This window comes from Taudactylus pleione, unplaced genomic scaffold (genome assembly GCF_031769625.1).
Source record: "Taudactylus pleione unplaced genomic scaffold, aTauple2 ptg000093l, whole genome shotgun sequence".
Lineage (NCBI taxonomy): Eukaryota > Metazoa > Chordata > Amphibia > Anura > Myobatrachidae > Taudactylus > Taudactylus pleione.
The window spans coordinates 23,446,731-23,465,897 of record NW_028284495.1 but is presented as its reverse complement, the minus strand read 5'-3'; the positions used below and the strand labels follow the sequence as shown (position 1 = coordinate 23,465,897).

General features: G+C 45.2%; 1 protein-coding gene across 2 annotated transcripts in view; it reads left to right on the top strand.

The window, feature by feature from the left end:
• Window positions 1-832: 832 nt before the first annotated feature.
• The window catches only part of LAMA3 (laminin subunit alpha 3), a 286,414-nt gene continuing 268,079 nt past the window's right edge, over window positions 833-19,167 (top strand). The window contains exons 1-2 of one of the 2 annotated variants that reach the window (XM_088469607.1): window positions 833-1,186; window positions 11,886-12,038. In XM_088469607.1, the coding sequence (XP_088325733.1) occupies window positions 833-1,186; window positions 11,886-12,038 (507 nt within the window). The remainder of the gene's footprint in view (window positions 1,187-11,885; window positions 12,039-19,167) is intronic. The other variant, XM_088469608.1, reaches the window with a different exon arrangement.

Here is a 19,167-nt window from a genome sequence, read left to right as displayed (position 1 = left end):
CCTGGGGGCACTGCATAAAGGTCACCACTACTGTGGGCTCTGCATACGGGGCACTACCACTGTGGGCACTGACACTAATGGGATCCCCACTGCGCATACCCCCAGTTTGTCACATTTAATAGGGGCCCCCACAGACCTTAATCCGGCCCTGGTCTGTATAGAGATGGATGCAGTGTTATGTCTCAGAGAGAGCAGGGAGCAGTTTGAGTGGGGGTGACCTGCTAATGTGTGTGTATGAGAGAGAGCATGCTAGGGAGTAGTGTGAATGAAGGTAATCCAATCAGTGTGCTGCTAAGTATGTATGAGAGAAAGCATGGAGCAGTACAGTGCGCAGTGTGAGTGGTGGTGTACTGCGTGTGTATCAGAGAAAGCAGTGAACAGTGTGAGTGGAGGTGTACTGCATATGTATCAGAGAGCAGTGTGAGTGGAGGTGTACTGCATATGTATCAGAGAGCAGTGTGAGTGGAGGTGTACTGCGTATGTATCAGAGAGAGCAGTGTGAGTGGAGGTGTACTGCATATGTATCAGAGAAAGCAGTGAGCAGTGTGAGTGGAGGTGTACTGCGTATGTATCAGAGAGAGCAGTGAGCAGTGTGAGTGAGTTGAGGTGACCGGGTCAGGGTGCTGCTGATTAGGGGGTGTGTCATCTGTACTCGCTCACACAGGCAGGCAGCCACGGGCAGCCTCACTCGCTGCTTTGTTTTCCAGAGCTGACAGCAGAGCTAGAGACAGTAGATGCAGGAGGGTGCTGGGAGCAGAGCACAGGAGACAGTGTGGATGGATCCCAGGATCTGGTGGGAATCTGCTGCCATCTAGGTGGGGGCAACATCTGCATGAGAATGGTGCTAAGGACCAGAGTCAGTCTGTGCCCCTGGAGGGGAAGTAGGGGAACTTCTACATACAGGCGGACCCCTGCCTGCCCCATGTTGTCAGGGGCACTGGTGACATTTGGGATTTATCTTTCCATGCTGCACATGGTCTGCTGCCAGGGAATTGCAGGCACTGGCTTCAGTCTTCATCCTCCTTACTTCAACCTGGCAGAGGGAGCCAACATCAGGGCATCTGCTACCTGCGGGGAAGAGGAGAACGTTTCCGGGGGAGAAGGAGGCACACTGGCCAGGATGGATCTGTACTGTAAGCTGGTAGGAGGACCAGTGGCATCCTCCACCCAGGGGCACACTATCCAGGTACTGCGCTCTCCCACAGCCCCTCTCTCAGATCATTCAGCTTTCCTGTCCAAATATCGACTCAGCCTATTATTTCAAAAGCACATAAACATTATCAGAAGAAAAACAATCTATCAATAAATAAACATTCCTATTTATATACAACTGGGACCTATTTTGTTTCCCTCATTACACACTACAGTCTGTGACAACATAATACTGAACTTAAATTTTGCTACCAGTTATATGGATGATTATGAACATATATGTTAATGTAACAGAACAAGGTATATATAGTGAAATATTTGTATTCTTCATACTTTTCTAGCAGAGACGTGCAGTCAGGGTAGGCAGGTGAGGCAGAGCCTCCCCTGTCATACTCCCTCCTCCCCTATCAAACTCCCTGTCATGCTCTAGAGTTTTTATATAAAAACTGTGTTTTTATACATATGTGCTTCCCCAGCCATTGACCTCACCACGCAACACTGTTTTCTAGTAGGGTAATGGCACTGTTGGTAGTGCTGTCTATGCAGAGCCTTGACTGTTAAAGCTGTCCCTACAGTATATTGCCTCAGCAGTATGCATAGGATTGTAGAATTTATGTAGTGATTTTAAATAGTAAAAAGAATTTGCACATGACAGAGAATAGTACTTTTTACTGTTCTGACCATTTAAGGAAAACTGCCATTTTAGATACAGTGCTGTATGTAGATAGGGGAAATTATGCATATGTAGACTGAGAAATATTTCCTATTGATCTGGTGTACTTTCCCATGTAGTAGTTCAGTTATAGGTGTGTATGATGATGAATGGTTGGGGTTAGGTGCAAGTTCACTAAATGCAAACACATGGCATCACAATCCAAACAGGTGTTACCGGCCTGCCAATCCATGTAATGGCAGCAGTGGCTAACTTAGGGCATGTAGTTGCGTGTTGTGAATCACTGCACTTTGTTATATGGTTTTGATATTAGAACTATAGAGAAACTATAACCCATTTACTATCAATGTTGATTTGTATAGTGTTTTTTTGTGGCTTTTGCCCATATGTTTCACTTCTTATATCTCTGTATGTATAACATGAGCATAAGCTGCAACACTGATTGCTGCACCTCATGAGGCTTAATATTTGTATCCAGGGGCGTCAGGAGAACAGTCGCTTAGTAAATAAATTACACTATAAGTAATTAATTTTTCGTAGTAATAAGGTCCATTTAAAAAGAATTGATATTAGAAACTTTGACAGGAATGTAAAAAACACTGTTTGATTTGGCATCATTGTAGCAAAACATGGTTACTATTTTTGCAATTTTATTTCATATCATATTATGAATAGTAGCTTTATAATTGTCACTGATAGAATACAGTACTGTTTGAGTTGATTTTTTAGCACCCAACAAATGTTTAAGCCGCGTATCCACTAAATGATATGCTCCATGAGCGGTATTGTTTAGTGTGTCCCCGGTAGTGGTGTGCTCAATGTCCTTAACGACATTGAACACACACACTGAACGATATCATTAACGATATAGTTCAGTGCCGGCACCCTCCCTCATCCCGAACCTGCACAACCTGACAATATCGTCAGGTTGGACAGCAGGTTCGGGATATGAGAAACGTCGTCGCCGACCAGCGGGAGCGCGCATCGCTAGTCGTTGACGGCATATGCACTGGACAATATAGTGAACGACTAAACGATAACAATATCGTTATCATTCAGTCGTTCAAAATATTGTTTAGTGGATATGTGGCATAAGTCAATCTTTCCACAAAGCACTAACTATATACAGTGGAGCCACACCAACTGCCAGTGAGTCCCAGCCGGCAATGTTTGGCAGCGTTTGGGGTGGCAGTTGGTGTGGCTCCACTATTTGAATTTTGGACTGTGTTCTGGAGCCACTTCTGATTATAAGCAACATAAAGCACTGAGAGGATTCATTATGATACACAGTAAGCATTAACAGCCCCTATAATTAATAAAATTAATTTTAAGGTAAATTCATTTAAATTTATTTAATAAGGTTAGTGGTCCAAAGACGGAACAGTGCATCGCCAGGCTCCATAGCAAAACTTAGTTAAGGGCCCATTGATGTTGTTTTAGGCTCCGAGACTCTAAGCTCCAATGCCGGCTGTCTGGATGCCTCCTGTCAGAATACTGACAGCGGCATCTCGATGGTTGGTATCCTGACAGGGGTAGGGTAAGTATACTTACCCTCCCCCCTAACCCTCCTATCTTGTAGTCTAACCATAGCCCTCCCCACCTCGCACCCAAACCTTCCCCGTTAGTGCCTAAACCTAAGTCTCCCCCCTTCATGCCTAACCCTAATCTCTCCCCCCCCCCCCAAAACCTAACTCTAACCTTGCTACGCTCCCTAAACTTAACCTCCCACGGCTAACGCTAAGGGTGCCTTGGACTTACCTCGTTCGGGCTGGCGTCCTTCGGCGTTCCGGTATCAGGATTAAGATAGGCGTCGGTATTTCTACGTCTATCTTAAGTCCCTTGTCGGGATTTTCTTGTCGGTATTGAGATCAGCGGCATCGCGGCCGGCGGTCTCCTAACTATATCCCCTTCTGAACATGTGTACATGAACATGAATGGCCTTTGTGTAAGTGCATCCACTTTGCTCTTTTCAGAGTGGGTGTGCTTGGCGAGTTCTGCAGGTAGCTGGGGGGTGGTTTGTGGGCCTCGAAGGAGTGGACCACTTGCAAATGTATAATGGGTGCTGGGTGTAGTGCACACTGGCTCCCAAGTCAAGGGTAGTTCACACCATGCTCAGGGTTGTCTTAACAGCAGTGTGGGCCCTGGGCAAAGCAAAGCACTGGGGCCCCTACCCACCCATTCATGGGAACAAATGTAAATGGTCAATAAAATTAAACCCTCCTGCATTGCCCATCAGACCTCCCACACATGCAGAGAGACTCTGTCTGACTGGTCTGAAACCGACAGATGAAGTGAAAGTGGGACTGAGGGGAGTACTCATCCCTGGGGGGGATGGGGTGGGGGAGGTTAGATCAGAATACAGTGCACCGGAGCCAGCTTATAAAAATATCATAAATTTACCAACTGGCCGCAGCTGCAGGCGGTGGGCTGATGGGCCCCTACAAGCTTCGGGCCCTTGGGCAACTGCCCAACAAGCCCAATGGAAGAGATGGCCCTGACCATGCTTCCTGTATGCATCGAATTTACTTCTCTTGCTTCCATCCAGGGCCTTTTCCTCTGCATACCTTAGAAATATGATACCTGCGCAGTGCCAGAGTCTTCAGCGCATGTAGTGTCTCAATTTCTTACAGGTAGGGAGGGCGTGGAGATTGCACAAGGGCTCCCTCCTGTGATAAGACACCCTGGAGAGGATGTGGCATTACTGGGCCCTCCCACCCCATACACCCACAGTAGTTATTCCGCCTTATTGGCTCTATTAATATATTTGATTTGATTTATCACTTTCCATCATGCACATTTTATTTGAAACATAAACCATCCTTCAAAACATGGCACAGTTTGATTTGATGTATTTCAATGAAGGGGGTTGCCTATTGAATTTGAAGATTTTGATTGTCTGTAAATGATTCAGTTATATAACCCATACAAACAGACATTTAGAATTTTTACTTTGTATATTTCCCACAAACCTGTATGACGAGATCAAAAGAGAAGAATAGATGGTTTTTAACTTTTTGAAAACATATATTGCTGGTTGAAGCTTTCTTTTTAAATATAGCCACACCTCCAGTTATATAATTCTGAATCTACATATAATGTAATGTCATTTTCATGGCAGTAACTACCAAATTCATAATGCAGAAGTTTTGCTACCCCAAGAACCTTGCATAAATCTTAAGCTGGGCATACACGGCCAGATAAAAATGCCTGTCAGACAGACAGACATTTTATCTGGCAGCCTGCCAGCCGGAGATGTCCGCTACATACACTGTGAGAGTTCTCACAGTGTATTCGCCCAATATCTGCGCTCCGCCCCCGGGGGAGGAGACATTTCCCTGTTCCTTCCATGGGAAGGAACAAAGGAAATGTCTGTCTGTCGGCAGCGGCTGGGCATACACTGCCCGATGCGGCCGACAGTTACCTCTTAAATATTGCGTCGGACGGGCACGCTGGACAATCCGGCATGGTAGACCGCCCACACACACGCTACAATTATTGGGGTGATCCGCGGATATCGGGCGGATCGCCCCGATAATTGTAGCGTGTATGGCCAGCTTTAGTGTTGGTTGTCAAATGTTTTAAAAGCGGGAGGGGTCATTAGAGGGCTCAGGGCCTGATTCAGAGACGTACCATATGCTATTGCGATATTTACACAGTTGATCGAGAATAAAAGTACACCTTCTTTCAATTCTGCATTTTTACACATCAGGACGTAAGTAACAATCATTTAGTGCACAGTCTTAAAATGTTTCAATCTAATCTAATGCTATAATCAACCCATAACAAACTTTACTTTGTCATTAGGTTAAAAAAAACAATTATGAAAATGTAAGTACATCTTTACTACCTTCATATTAATAAAGAGAGTATATTCAACCAAATACACACCAGTACTTGATCATCATGAAATGCTAGTACCTCTGTATACAATGTACAATGGGCCTGATTCAGACCTGCTCGCGAGCACTGAGCGCTCGCAAGCGGGTCGATGTTGGGCCAGTGCGCATGCGCACGACGGACCCTGTTCCGTCGTGCGCATGCGCGAGACCCGGATAGCGACAGGCAAGCCGTCACTATGGGTCTCGCTACAAAGGGGGCGTGCTGTCGATGGTGAGTGACAGCATGCCCCCTTTGGTGGGCGTGTTGTGGGCGTGGCTGGCCAGACGGAGGCGTTCCCATGGGAACGCTTACCGTCTGGGGACGGCCCCACTGACATCACAAGTGATGTCAGTGGGAGTGCTTTTGGCTCTGATAGATCCAAAAGCACTGAAGGGCTTGCGGCAGACGAGACCCTACCACAAAGGTCTCATCGCAAGCCCGACCATCAAGACCATCGCGACCATCTTTTTGGCCGCTCGCTATAGCTGTGGGTGGTCACCCACAGCTATGCGAGCGGCCAGGAGGCCGCTCTAAAATCAGGAAGGACGGCCCTGATTCAGAGCGAGAGCTCTGTCAGAGAGTCCGGCTCTGAATCAGGGCCAATGATCTATAGAGAAATAATTGCTGCTGCACATCAGTCTGAAAAGGGTTATAAAGCCTTCTACAGGGAGAAAGATTTACAAGTGAGGAACAGTGGAGACACATGACAGACTTCCCAGGAATGGGCATCCCAGCATATTCTTTCATCATAAGAAATAAAATGTGACCACCCACAGCTATAGCGAGCGGCCAAAATGATGGTCGCGATGGTCAAGACCATCGCGACCATCGGGCTTGCGACGAGACCCTGCAGTAGGGTCTCACTGCCAGCAAGCCCTGGAGTGCTTTTGGCTCTATCAGAGCCAAAAGCACTCCCACTGACATCACTAGTGATGTCAGTGGGGCCGGCCCCAGACGGTAGGCGTTCCCATGGGAACACCTCTGTCTGGGCAGCCACGCCCCCGGCACGCCCACCAAAGGGGGCGTGCTGTCACTCACCATCGACAGCACACCCCCTTTGGCGCGAGACCCATAACGACGGCTTGGCCGTCGTTATTCGGGTCTCGCGCATGCGCACGACGGAGCCGCCTCCGTCGTGCGCATGCGCACTTGGGAAACATCGACCCGCTTGCGAGCGCTCAGCGCTCGCGAGCGGGTCTGAATTAGGCCCAGTGATCCTAAGGCACACACCAGCATATATACAGTTTAATGCTGGAATGGAAAGAATCAAGATTTTTGCATGAGCAAGGCAAAGTCAAGACCTCGTCCCTATTGAGATGTTGTTGCTTGTCCTTAAGAGAGACGTACATAAATGAATGAGCTCAATCATCCATGATTAGTAAGTAACAGTGGGACAAAGTTTCTCAAATACAAAATGCGTTAGAAACAATTATTACAATCTATTGCTGCAAAAATGTGTTTCTACAATATTCTGGCTCATGGGGTAAACTTCAAATAAAACCTGTTATGTGTTACTTGTTATATGTGATTAGATTTAATATTTTCTGCAGGGACAGTGGTTGTGGTAACACGCTGTTTCTGCGATGTTACAGAAGGCATTGTTATCGGTGTCCAAAAACAATACCTTCTGCTTCTGCGCATGCTCAGTCATGCGTTCGGGAACAGTCTCCGTCCCTGCTTTAAGGTGACCGCCGACGGGTGAATCCATATACAGCCTGTCCAAATTGATTGACATGTGTACACAGGCTTTATATTAGTCTGTATACATGTATATTTATGTGCTTTTATATTTATATATACAGTTTAAATATAAAAGCACATAAATCTAAATGTATACAAGCTAATATAACGCCTGTGTACACATGTCAATCAATTTAGGTAGGTTTGACATGCTCTAAAGTGACTTACCTGTCGGCCGGCATGCGGCGCGCTCCAGGTCATCGTGACCCGGATCGTGCCGTTTACACTGCAGGTTTCACGGGTCATTCCTGTGTTAAAACCTGCAAGTTACCTGGGTTGGATTGCTGGGTCACTCGACCCGGGAATCCAACCCTGTCCCCTTTTACACCAAGGAGCTACCCGGGTTAACCTGGGTTTTAGCTCTGGTGTAAAAGGGGTATAACATAGCGCTAGCTATACAGGACAAATCTCTTTGTAAAGGAAATCATACAACTCGTTACTTTAAATGTACAGTTTACTTTGGGACAGTCGGAAAATACATAACATAGTAGACATTCCATTTTAATTATTGATATGAAAAGAAGTTTGCGCTTATGTTAATTGCTGTTTAGCTTTCTTTGGGTGTTCTATAGTAATACTGAAAACCATATGTTATGTTAACCAATTTCCTCAGTAATGATACCACAATAACATAGTGCACATCCAACATAGATGTTTGAATCATCCAGTACATTTTATAGAAGTAATTGTTTAGTTTCTGGCCTGGTCTGGAATGTATGAAGAGGCCATAATATCTATGACTGTAATCACCTTAATGGCATAACTCATTACCGTTTTATGTACATAACAGAATCACCTAGGCATTTATTTACAGCATCTATTTGTACATCCTACACTTGTTTATACAGTTACAGTGATTGTCTTGTATATCTAACACTTTAAGTGCATCAATTAAGATTAATTAAGTAATTAGGGAAAATATAGTTGGAACCTTCACTTGGTAAAATGGCCAAGTCACCTAACACACAGTTTTGTGGGCTGAACCAGTATATTTGGCTGTAACCAGTGATATCACACAGACTTAAGCTGGCCACACACTAGACCAACTTACATCCAACCATCCAACTAGTTGATTGGTTGGAATGAAAATCTGGTAACGTATGGGAGTAACTGATGATCAGCAATTTGCTCCTAAATGCCAGAAATTAGATGAAAATGGTCGTTCAGACAAGTTTGAACAAAACAGTTTTGTCCTTTTTCCGGCGTTTGGGAGCAAATTGCTGATTGTCATTTGCTTTCATACCTTACTAGATTTTCATTCCAACCAATCAACTATTTGGATAGTTGGATGTAAGTTGGTCTAGTATGTGGCCAGCTTACGAGTGTGTGGGCCGCAACAAAAAAAAAGTGTTATATGCAATTTTGAAAGGTTTATTGTTAATAAAAATCAATGCAGTGCCCCCTGTAGTAGTGCCCCTTATGCAATTCCCCCCTGTATTAGAGCCCCTTATGCAATGTCCCCTGAATTTGTGCCCATTATGTAATGCCCCTTATGCAGTGCCCTAGTAGTGACCATTATGCAGTGCCCCAGTAATGCCCTTTATGTTGTGCCCCCAGTAATGTCCCTAGTAGTGTCCCTTATGCAGTGCCCCCAGTAATGCCCCTAGAAGTGCACATTATGCAGTGTCCCCAGTAATGCCCCTTATGCAGAGCCTCCAGTAATGCCCATTTTGCAGAGCCCCCATTAATGTCCCTAGTGGTGTCCCTTATGCAGTGCCCCCAGTAATGCCCCTTATGCAGAGCCTCCATTAATATCCCTAGTAGTGCCCCTTATGCAGAGCCCCCAGTAATGCCCCTTATGCAGAGCCCCCAATAATGCCCCCAATGCAGAGCCCCCAGAAATGCCCCTTATGCAGAGCTCCCAGAAATGTCCTTAGTAGTGCCCCCTATGCAGAGCCTCCAGTAATACACCTATGCAGAGGCCTCAGTTATGCCTCTTATGCAGATCCCCCATTAATGTCCCTAGTAGTGCCCCTTATGCAGTGCCCCCAGTAATGCCCCTTATGCAGAGCCCCCAATAATACTCCCTATGCAGAGCCCCCAGAAATGCCCCTTATGCAGAGCTCCCAGAAATGTCCTTAGTAGTGCCCCCTAAGCAGAGCCCCCAGTAATGCCCCTTATGCAGTGCCCCCGTAATGCCCCTTATGCAGTGCCCCCAGAAATGTCCTTAGTAGTGCCCCCTATGCAGAGCCCCCAGTAATACCACTTATGCAGAGGCCCCAGTAATGCCTCTTATGCAGATCCCCCATTAATGTCCCTAGTAGTGCCCCTTATGCAGAGCCCCCAGAAATGCCCCTTATGCAGAGCCCCCAGTAATGCCCCTTATGCAGAGCCCCCAGTAATGTCCCTAGTAGTGCCCCTTATGCAGTGCCCCAGTATTGCCCCTTATGCAGAGCCCAGCCCCTAGAAATGCCCCTTATGCAGAGCCCCCAGAAATGTCCTTAGTAGATTCCCTTATGCAGAGACTCCAGAAATGTCCTTAGTAGTGCCCCTTATGCAGAGCCCCCAGTAATGCCCCTTATGCAGAGCCCCCAGTAATGCCCCTTATGTAGAGCCCCCATTAATGTCCCTAGTAGTGCCCCTTATGCAGTGCCCCCAGTGTTGCCCCTTATGCAGTGCCCCCAGTGTTGCCCCTTATGCATAGCCCCCAGAAATGCCCCTAATGCAGAGCCCCCAGAAATGCTGCTTATGCAGAGCACCCAGAAATGTCCTTAGTAGAGCCCCTTATGCAGAGCCCCCAGTACTGCCCCCTATGCAGAGCTCCCAGTAATGCCCTTATGCAGAACCCGTTATGTTGGGCCCCCTCTCAGTATAGAACAGACCCCACTCACCTGTGCACTACTTACCATTTTTCACGATGGCCTCTGGGCACCGCTCCAGTCCATGCTGTCATCGTTCCCACCGTCCTGCGTAGACGCTGCCGCTGACTGGATGTAAGTAGATCCAGAGCGGCAGGCGCAGGCTCCTCTCATCACGGGTGACATCATGACGTCACCCACGCGCTGCATTACTGGGAACGCTGACCTCTGAAGCGATCAGAGGCTTCTGATAGCTTCAGAGACCAGCTTTGCCAGCTTTAAAAGAAGTAAACACTGCCGGATCGGAGCTGAGCTCCGATCGTCGCAGGGGTGTGGGCCGCATATTATATATATGTGGGCCCACACTGTCGGGCCTAAACAAAATGTTTGTTCGGGCCGCAAGCAGCCCACGGACCGCATGTTTGACATGCCTGATCAACACACATGATTATCTTTGGGGGTAAAATGACAGTGTAATGTAAATCTATTAGGGCAACTTTAATAACTATGAATTGTACCACAGTTATCCCATAAGGCTCTATTGTAACTTAAGTTAAAATGCCCACAGGTATCTTATATTTCCTTATTTGAGCAGAAAACGAGGCAGCTGTGAGGCAGAGCTGGCAAAGAGGACGTCTCACTTATGATCCTAGGACAACCTTTCAAGCAGAGTGTTCCTCATTGCCGCTGAGTCCTGCAGCCAGTGCATCCAACACATTAAAGGCTCCTAACTCCCTGGACAGATACTTCAGTTATCAGGATATCTAGTTACAGTGTGGTATTGTGAATGCAGAAGGCTTTGCCACACTGTTATGTGCACTGACTGCATTGCTCAAAATCACCATTCTTACGATATAAACCCCATAAATTTCTTTTTTTGTTTTGTGCAATCTGTTTTTATTAAGGGTTCCAAAGAGAAAACATACAGAGGCATAAAAAAATGCCAACATTTTTATATCAAAAGGTGTACATATTGGAATCCAGTATTACAAAATTTTATAGGAAACACTAATTATATTGAATAACAACGGAAAATAGAAAAAAGAGAAAGGAAAGTACAGAAGGAGTATAAGACAAGAGGGACGGGGAAAGGTCATCTTGTAATAGAAGATTAGCTTTAGCCAATTGTAAAGAAGCCATAACATAATACGTGGTAGAGACAGTTGAAGACATATAGTTTTTAAATTCCTCGGAAGTTTTATATTCTAACCATGGAAACCAAGTATTAGTGAAAAAAGAGGTCCTATTTGTAGAAAAGAATAAGAGGTCTTCCATTGACATATAATACTCAATTCTCCGGAACCAATCTTTATGAGTAGGGGGGTTACGGGAATTCCAAAAAGTTGGGATGACTGCCCTTGCTGCGTTACTTAAATGGTGCAGAAGGGACTTTTTGTAGCATCCAAGTGAGGTTTGCGAATGGTTAAGTAGCCAAAATGCCGGAGCAGTAGGGACCGGGGAGCCTATAATTTGCTGTGAAATGGAGATAACCTCTGACCAAAATTTAGATAATTGATTATTTTTACCACATATTCTCTCACCTTAAGATTCAGGGAGATTCTTTCTAACCTTGAATATTATTACCTTTCATGCTTGTGTAGTATGGACAATGCTTACAGTAATGATTTGTTTTTCTCTCACAGGGGCAATTCTGTGATTTTTGTGACTCTTCTGATCCTAATAAAGCACATCCTGCGTCCAACGCCATAGACGGTACAGAGCGTTGGTGGCAAAGCCCCCCATTATCTCTGGGCATGCGTTACAATGAAGTCAACGTCACTATAGATCTTGGGCAGGTAAGCAAAGTAAAAAAACAATATATGTATATACGAGGGCTGATTGAAGAGTAATGAGACTGATTTTTTTTATTCAGAATTAGATGACTCCACAGGATCTGAACATTTTTCTTTTTCAAAGTAGTGTCCTTCATATTCAATAATTTTTTTGCAGCGTTTCAACAACGATTCAAAGACGTACAGTAGACGGTTTTGTGACATCACTTTTAGGGGTCAATCCTATTAGGTGCGAATTACAAGATGCGAGGTGCGAGTTGCTATTTTCACTTCGAATTCAAAGAGAATTAATTTTGCAATCCAATTAGCAATTCGCACTGAATCAGTCAGACTGAATTCGCAACTTTCCACTCGCACCTCCCTGAGGGTGAGAGATGGAAAGGAAAATCTTTATTTTAAGGTTAAAATGTCGGGACACTGCTGAACCCCTTGGACACCCCCCCTAATGACCAATTAGGCGATTGGAAGTTTCCAATTAGCTTAATTAGTCCAATAATTACGTCATTTTTGGGGGTAAAAAAAAAATTCCTCAAATTACCGCTAAATCAACCTTTTCGTTAGTTTAGGCACCGCAAATTTAATTACAATAATTTTTTAGTTGAAAAAAAAGTTTTTATAATTTTTTTTAACATTTTCAAGGTGCCCTCAAAGTACCCCCAAATCACCTTTTTTCTTACTTTTTTTTTTGCATTTTTCATTTAATTTGTTTGAAATTAAACAAAAAAAGTTTGTTTTTTATAATTTTCTTTCATTTAAAAAACCCTACACAAATCAGCCATTTGACACCATTTCAAAACCTACAGTACCTTCCTAATGCCCACAAACAGCCTTCTATACGGTCCTGCTAACAAAATTATCCATTTTGGGGGGTTCAGGATGGTCTCCCCACATTTTCATGCATTTCTCGCAAATCTCATTTGGCAGTCAATTCGCACCCCTCCGCTGCGAGTAGTGCGAATAGATATTTTTAATTGGATTAGAGAATTCTCGGGACCTCAATTCACTACGATGTGTGCGAGTTTCAAGAAACAAACTCGCTGCTCGCAATTCACACCTAATAGGATTGAGCCCTGTGGCATTTTTCATGTCATCATCTGTTGAGACCTTCTTTCCATGCAGTTGTTTTTTCAGGGTTGGGAATGCCCAGAAATCACAGGGTGCTAAGTACGGGCTGTATGGAGGGTGTCCCGGTGCTGTCCCATTAATTTCAGTCAGTGCTGCCAATGCAACAGCAGCAACATGTGGTCGGGCATTGTCTTAGAGCAAAACCCACTGTTCCTTCAGCAAGTGTGGTCTTTTCTTCCACATGGCTCCACGCAAATGGGTTTTCAGAACATTTGCATAGTAGTCACCATTAATGTCTGTCCATGGGGAACCCAGTGCTGTGGGATTATACCGTGCACATCAAAGAACAGCAGAAGCATGACTTTACATGCCGCAGGAATTTTTTGAACGGAGGCAAATTCACGTGTTTCCATACACTGGACTGTTGTTTAGATTCCGGATCATAATGGCGAATCCACGATTCGTCACACGTCACAATCCACGTCAGGTAATCGGGTATCCTCTCCGTCATCCGAATGGTGTTCTTGCACGATTCAACTCGTCGTCGCATCTGCTCTCTGTGAGATCTCTGGGTACCCACCTGGCACACACGCAATGCATTTTCAGTTCCTTTGTCACAATATGCTGAACTCGTTAGAATGAGCTGCCAAGTGAAGCCGAAAGTTTGCATAATGTTAACCTTCTGTCATTATGCAACATCTCCACAGCTTTGGCAATGTTGACATCTGTAACCACGGTGGATGGTCTCCCAGAACGCGATTCGTCAGTCACTCGCGTATTACCCTTTTTGAAATACTTCCACCACCGTAATACTGCAGCACGGCTAATTGTTTCTCCACTGTATGCTTGCCGTCACATTTCATGAGTTTAATTTCCGCTTTTTCTGAGTTTAACAAAAAATGTAATCACGTCTCTGATGTAATCTCACAGACACGTCTTACTCATCGCCATGACGAAATGTATGAAGATCTTCCACTCGCTGTGACCAAACAAAGTAGGCTATGGCAGTCCAACCGCAGGTTCAGACACACCGATGTAGGTGCTTCACAATAACCAGCATAGCGCTGCCACGTCTACCTATAGGACAGAAAAACACAGGCAGTCTAATAACTTTTAGCTTTTCAATAAGCCCTTGTGTGTGTGTGTGTGTGTGTATGTATGTGTGTGTGTATATATAAATACACTAATAAGTTTGTTTGTGTCTGTCTGTTTGTGCCGAGTTGGCACAAAAACTGCTGGACCGATATTCATGAAAACTACATCACTGTGTAGTGGTGACCCCTAGAAATAACCTACAATTTGTTTCATCTCGATCTGTCAAGTTAAAGCTGAGCAATAACAAAACCAAAATGTATTTACATCATCAATGCAAGAGATAGGTGTGGCACCATGTGCGTGGCCATTAAGGGTTGAGGGGAGAAGCGCTTTGGGACCGCATTCACTGGAAAAGGATAGGCTACATAGCAATTTGTGCACCGGGCACACAGTGACATTGGTGTGAATGGTGGGTGAAGGTGCTGCTGCCACCAGTTTGTATACTGTATAGCGCTGCTGGTCACGTGGGCTGCTCCCGCGACAGAGCCCCTATAGAAAGCAGTACAACCATAACATCTCTAATAAAAAAAATTGGCAGATGCGAGTTCATTGTGGGGGAAGCTGCAGGCAACAGCTAGTGTGTATGTATATATATATATATATTTATTTAAGATATGTACTGTATATGCACATATTGTAATATTTATGTTTGACCAATTAATGCATATCAAAACTTGTGGGAAAGAGCCCATCCTGCTATAATGTGTCTAATAGCAAAGATAGCATTAATAGAAGATTTATTTGACCCATTATGGCAGTCCCCCTATCAGCACCATGGACAGAGGTTTAGGCATGGACATGAATGGGTGATGTCTACGGTACTGCACACAACAACTACAACATGAATAGCTGTTACTTCTCTTTCCTTTTGCTGTCTTTCAGCTGAAACTCTTAATGGACTTTAGTACATATGTACAAATAAAACCTTTGGTTGGAAGTTACTGCTATAACTTAGTTCATTACTGAAAATAATTATTAACTAGTTATAGGATGTGATCATAAGCACTGTGGATCATCTGGTCTGTATAATGATCAAAAGTTATTTCAAGGTTATTTTTATGCAGCCAATTACAGTGTTAAGACAACTTTTGAGTCTGCCTAGAAATGAAATGCATAATCTAAATTCTCAAAGAGAATTGCTTTGTAAGATTATGTCATCTGTCATTGCATATTGCCATACACTGTGTGCTATTCTGTGCTGTTTCCTCCTGATCTTTCTTGAAGGGGAACAGTAAAGAACTCTGCCATCTAATTGACCTTAGAACTCTACCATAGATAAGTATTATTTGAATGTTGGTGAAGGCAGTCAGTTCAAAGTATGAACTTTGACATGACTGCACATTAAGCTTTTTACTACATGGAATATGGGCATGTCAGACCGAGAGGTATGCATAAAATTCAGGCTGCACCGATTTGTGTCATTGTACATTATAGAAAGAAAATGGGGAATGGCCTCAGAAGTATGCTGAACCTATGTACAGATAAATATAAAATAATAGCATATGACTATCCCAAAAGGCCAAGCTCAAAAATATGATCAACTATACAATTAAGCATGTCTACTATACAATCTATTTATAATTGTATAGTTATAGAGAACCACCAATTACCATATTACTGTTATGGTCTCCTAGGACTCACTGTGTAAACCTCCAGAACCACAAAGGCGAGGTCCTCTGCCAATAACAGCCACCCGCTGTTCGCTTAGAACTGAATACGTCCACTGGTACTTTGGTGGCCGCCTGGACCTAAACTCGGGGTAATACCAGTTTACACAGATATCCTAGGAAAGCCAGGGTATACGTGACACCTATAAGAGGAGTGACAGGAGACCAGGAACTGCTGGTAAGGCTCGGGTAAGGCTAAAGAGTCGTGAAATGGCTGTAAGAGCTGGAATATGACTAATGCCGCGATGTGACTTTCTCTGCCGTGATGTAGCTGATGTAGCCGGTGGTATCGATGTGGACTGAAGTGACCGTGGTACGTCTAAGTTAGCCGTGATGTGGCTGGCACAGCCAGTGGTATTGATGCTACCTGGAGTGACCGTGGTGCGGCTTAAGTTAGCTGTGATGCGGCTGGTACAGCCATTTGGTATCAATGCGGCCTGGAGTGACCATGGTGCAACTAGGTTAGCCGTGATGTGGCTGGTACAGCCAGTGGTATTGATGCGGCCTGGAGTGACCGTGGTGTGGCTAAGTTAGCCAAGTTAATACCACTACTGGTTCAGCCAGTGGTATTGATGCGGCTTGGAGTGACTGTGATGTGGCTGATACAGCGGATGGTATTGATGCGGCCTGGAGTGACCGCAGTGAAGACACAACAATGCAGAGACAGAATCCACACAGCAGGAACCGGAAGGCACGTTCGAAGATGCTATAGCCGGCAAGGCTGTGAGGACGCTGAAGCACCAATCAGAGCCACGGACAATCATCCCGTGTTCCCAGTAACACGTGATGTCGTCCGGCGTCCAGATTGCCTAGCAACAGTTGGTGCAGTTCCCGCACGGCCTGCGGAAGTAGTAGGAGAGATCACCGAAGTGTTGGAGTGTGACAAATCGCACCAGCGACTTGTAACAATTACCCAGTGATGTAAAGAGAAATTTAAAGATTCAGGTGCGTATTTATTAGCATTATTTTTACAAAAATAATGTGAAAATGGGCGTTTTAACACCCTTTTCACATTACTTTAGTATAACATGAATGTATTAAAGGGCAATTGGAGTAGTTTTCGTGAAAACTACTCCAATCCCTTCAATTCACATCTTTTTAGTAAGCAGATCGCATTTCCCATACTTGTAATGGGAAACGTGATCTGCCTGATATTTACTAAAAAGAAATTGTAAAAAAATTCCGGAAAAGACCTGTAGATGGCATTGTCCCTGTTTTACCCGACTCCTGCTCTGCTCTAACAGGCAGAGCAGGCGGTCGCACGGGTGATGGGGAGGTTGGGGTTCGCAACAGCTGGCAGCATCGCATGTATGGACACATCAGGGCTGGATTAAGGCTTGTGGGGGCCCCAGGGCAACTAAGTTGCGGGGACCCCCTTCAAGCCACAAAGAGCTGAGCCCAGCCCAGCCGTGCCCCCAGTAGCAGTCCCCCCTCAACAGTAGTCCCCCCAGGAGTACCCCTAGTAGTGTGCCCTCTATGCTGTGTCCCCCAGTAGTGGTCCCAGCAGTGTGCAGTGCCCCCAGTGTTATCCTCAGCAGTGCCCCTAGCAGTACCCCCCCCTCTATACAGTGTCCCCCAGTAGTGGTCCCAGCAGTGTGCAGTGCCCCCAGTAGTACCCCCAGCAGTGCCCTTAGGAGTAGTCCATCCATCCCCCCCCAGCAGTGCCCTTAGGAGTAGTCCATTATCCCCAGCAATGCCCTTAGGAGTAGTCCATTCCCCCCCATCAGTGCCCTTAGGAATAGTCCCCCCCCCCCAGCAGTGCCCTTAGAAATAGTCCCCCCCCCCAGCAGTGCCCTTACGAATAATCCCCCCCCCCGGCCAGACACACACAGACACACACAGGAAAAAAAAAGATCTCTACTTCCCTTAATCCCCGCTCCGGCATCTGCTCCTCCGTCCAGCGTCCTCCCGGGTAGGCCCGCTCTGCATGATGGGAGAGACGTCGACGTCTCTCCCATCAGCCACTGAGGGAGCCGGAAGACGGAGGCTCCGGCAGTGGGCAGCGGCGTAGCAGCCGATGAGAGTCTGTCTGGCTCTCATCGGCTGCTAAAACTGTGTAGTGCGGACGGCACTTATGTGCCGTCCACACTACCACCCTGCCCCAAGCTGATGCAGCAGCACTGACAGATGGTAAATCATTTTGTTACTGCCAATTTAGCTACGCCTAGTTATTTATGCTCACTTGGGAGCAACCTAAAATCTGCCTTTTGTTTTAGAATGTAAGATTGTCTACCCTCGTGTTACTGTAATGGCCTACTATTTTACTACACTTTTAGTTGTTGTTGTAACTGGAGTTTACATCACTCATTACTGCATTCATGCCTCACTTAAACCTGAAGGTTACAGTTATAGTTTCCTCTTACTCTTCCATAAATAAAATGTGGCATTTTACTGACGATTTCTACAGCACTGCACAAAATTCCACACATCTGTTTTGTGTAACCATTGGCATCAAATTCATGTGCTACATCAGACTAATGCTAGTCATTGTTCCTTTTTTTAACATTAACAATAAATAAGCACTGTCTGTTTATGCCTAGTCTTAGAATTGATAGATATATTAGTTGAAAGTAATGCATGTATTTATGTAGAGCTCTTTCCTGTACGTTTTTGTTTAATGCGTGCATTTAGTTTGTATTCAAGACAATATTCATGTTGGAAGCTGTTATTACAGTTGGATAGTTTGTGCATTTTCCAGTAATTTATTCCAGTGTTCTTTTGGTTCAGTGGTCTTAGGCTGAGAGGAGAAGAGTCATATTGGAATCCCTCTCCTATAAGCCAAAATATGTCATTGGTCCTGATTCAGTAAGGATCGCTATTGCGATCGCAGCAGCAATTACGCACGCAGTCTTGCTGTGAAAATATGCTGATGATTGCAATCGCAATGCCGTCGCAGTCTAACATAAGGACGCCCCCTTTACCTTACACACATCTGTAATACTTTGCAAGACTGCGAAACCATTGGTGACCAAGTACAATCGGAGCCTCACACACTTGCACAAGGTCTGACCTTACTCAGGGATTGCTAACCTCAGCACATGCAGTGTAAGCCCAAGCTGTCTATGGCATCGCTGTGGATAATTTTTGCACACCGCCTGCATTTCGCCAACCACCCCCTGTCACCACTCCCAAACGGTCACTTCCTGTCAATCACTCTGCGATGGGTCTGCGTGGTCACTGTGACTACAGTCCCGATCGCAGTGGAGTCTTTGCGCACGCGCACTTCGATGCATACACATGTGCAGAAGGAAACAATCATCCGATTGCGTGCGTAATCGCAGTTGCGTTCAGTAATGAATCAGGCG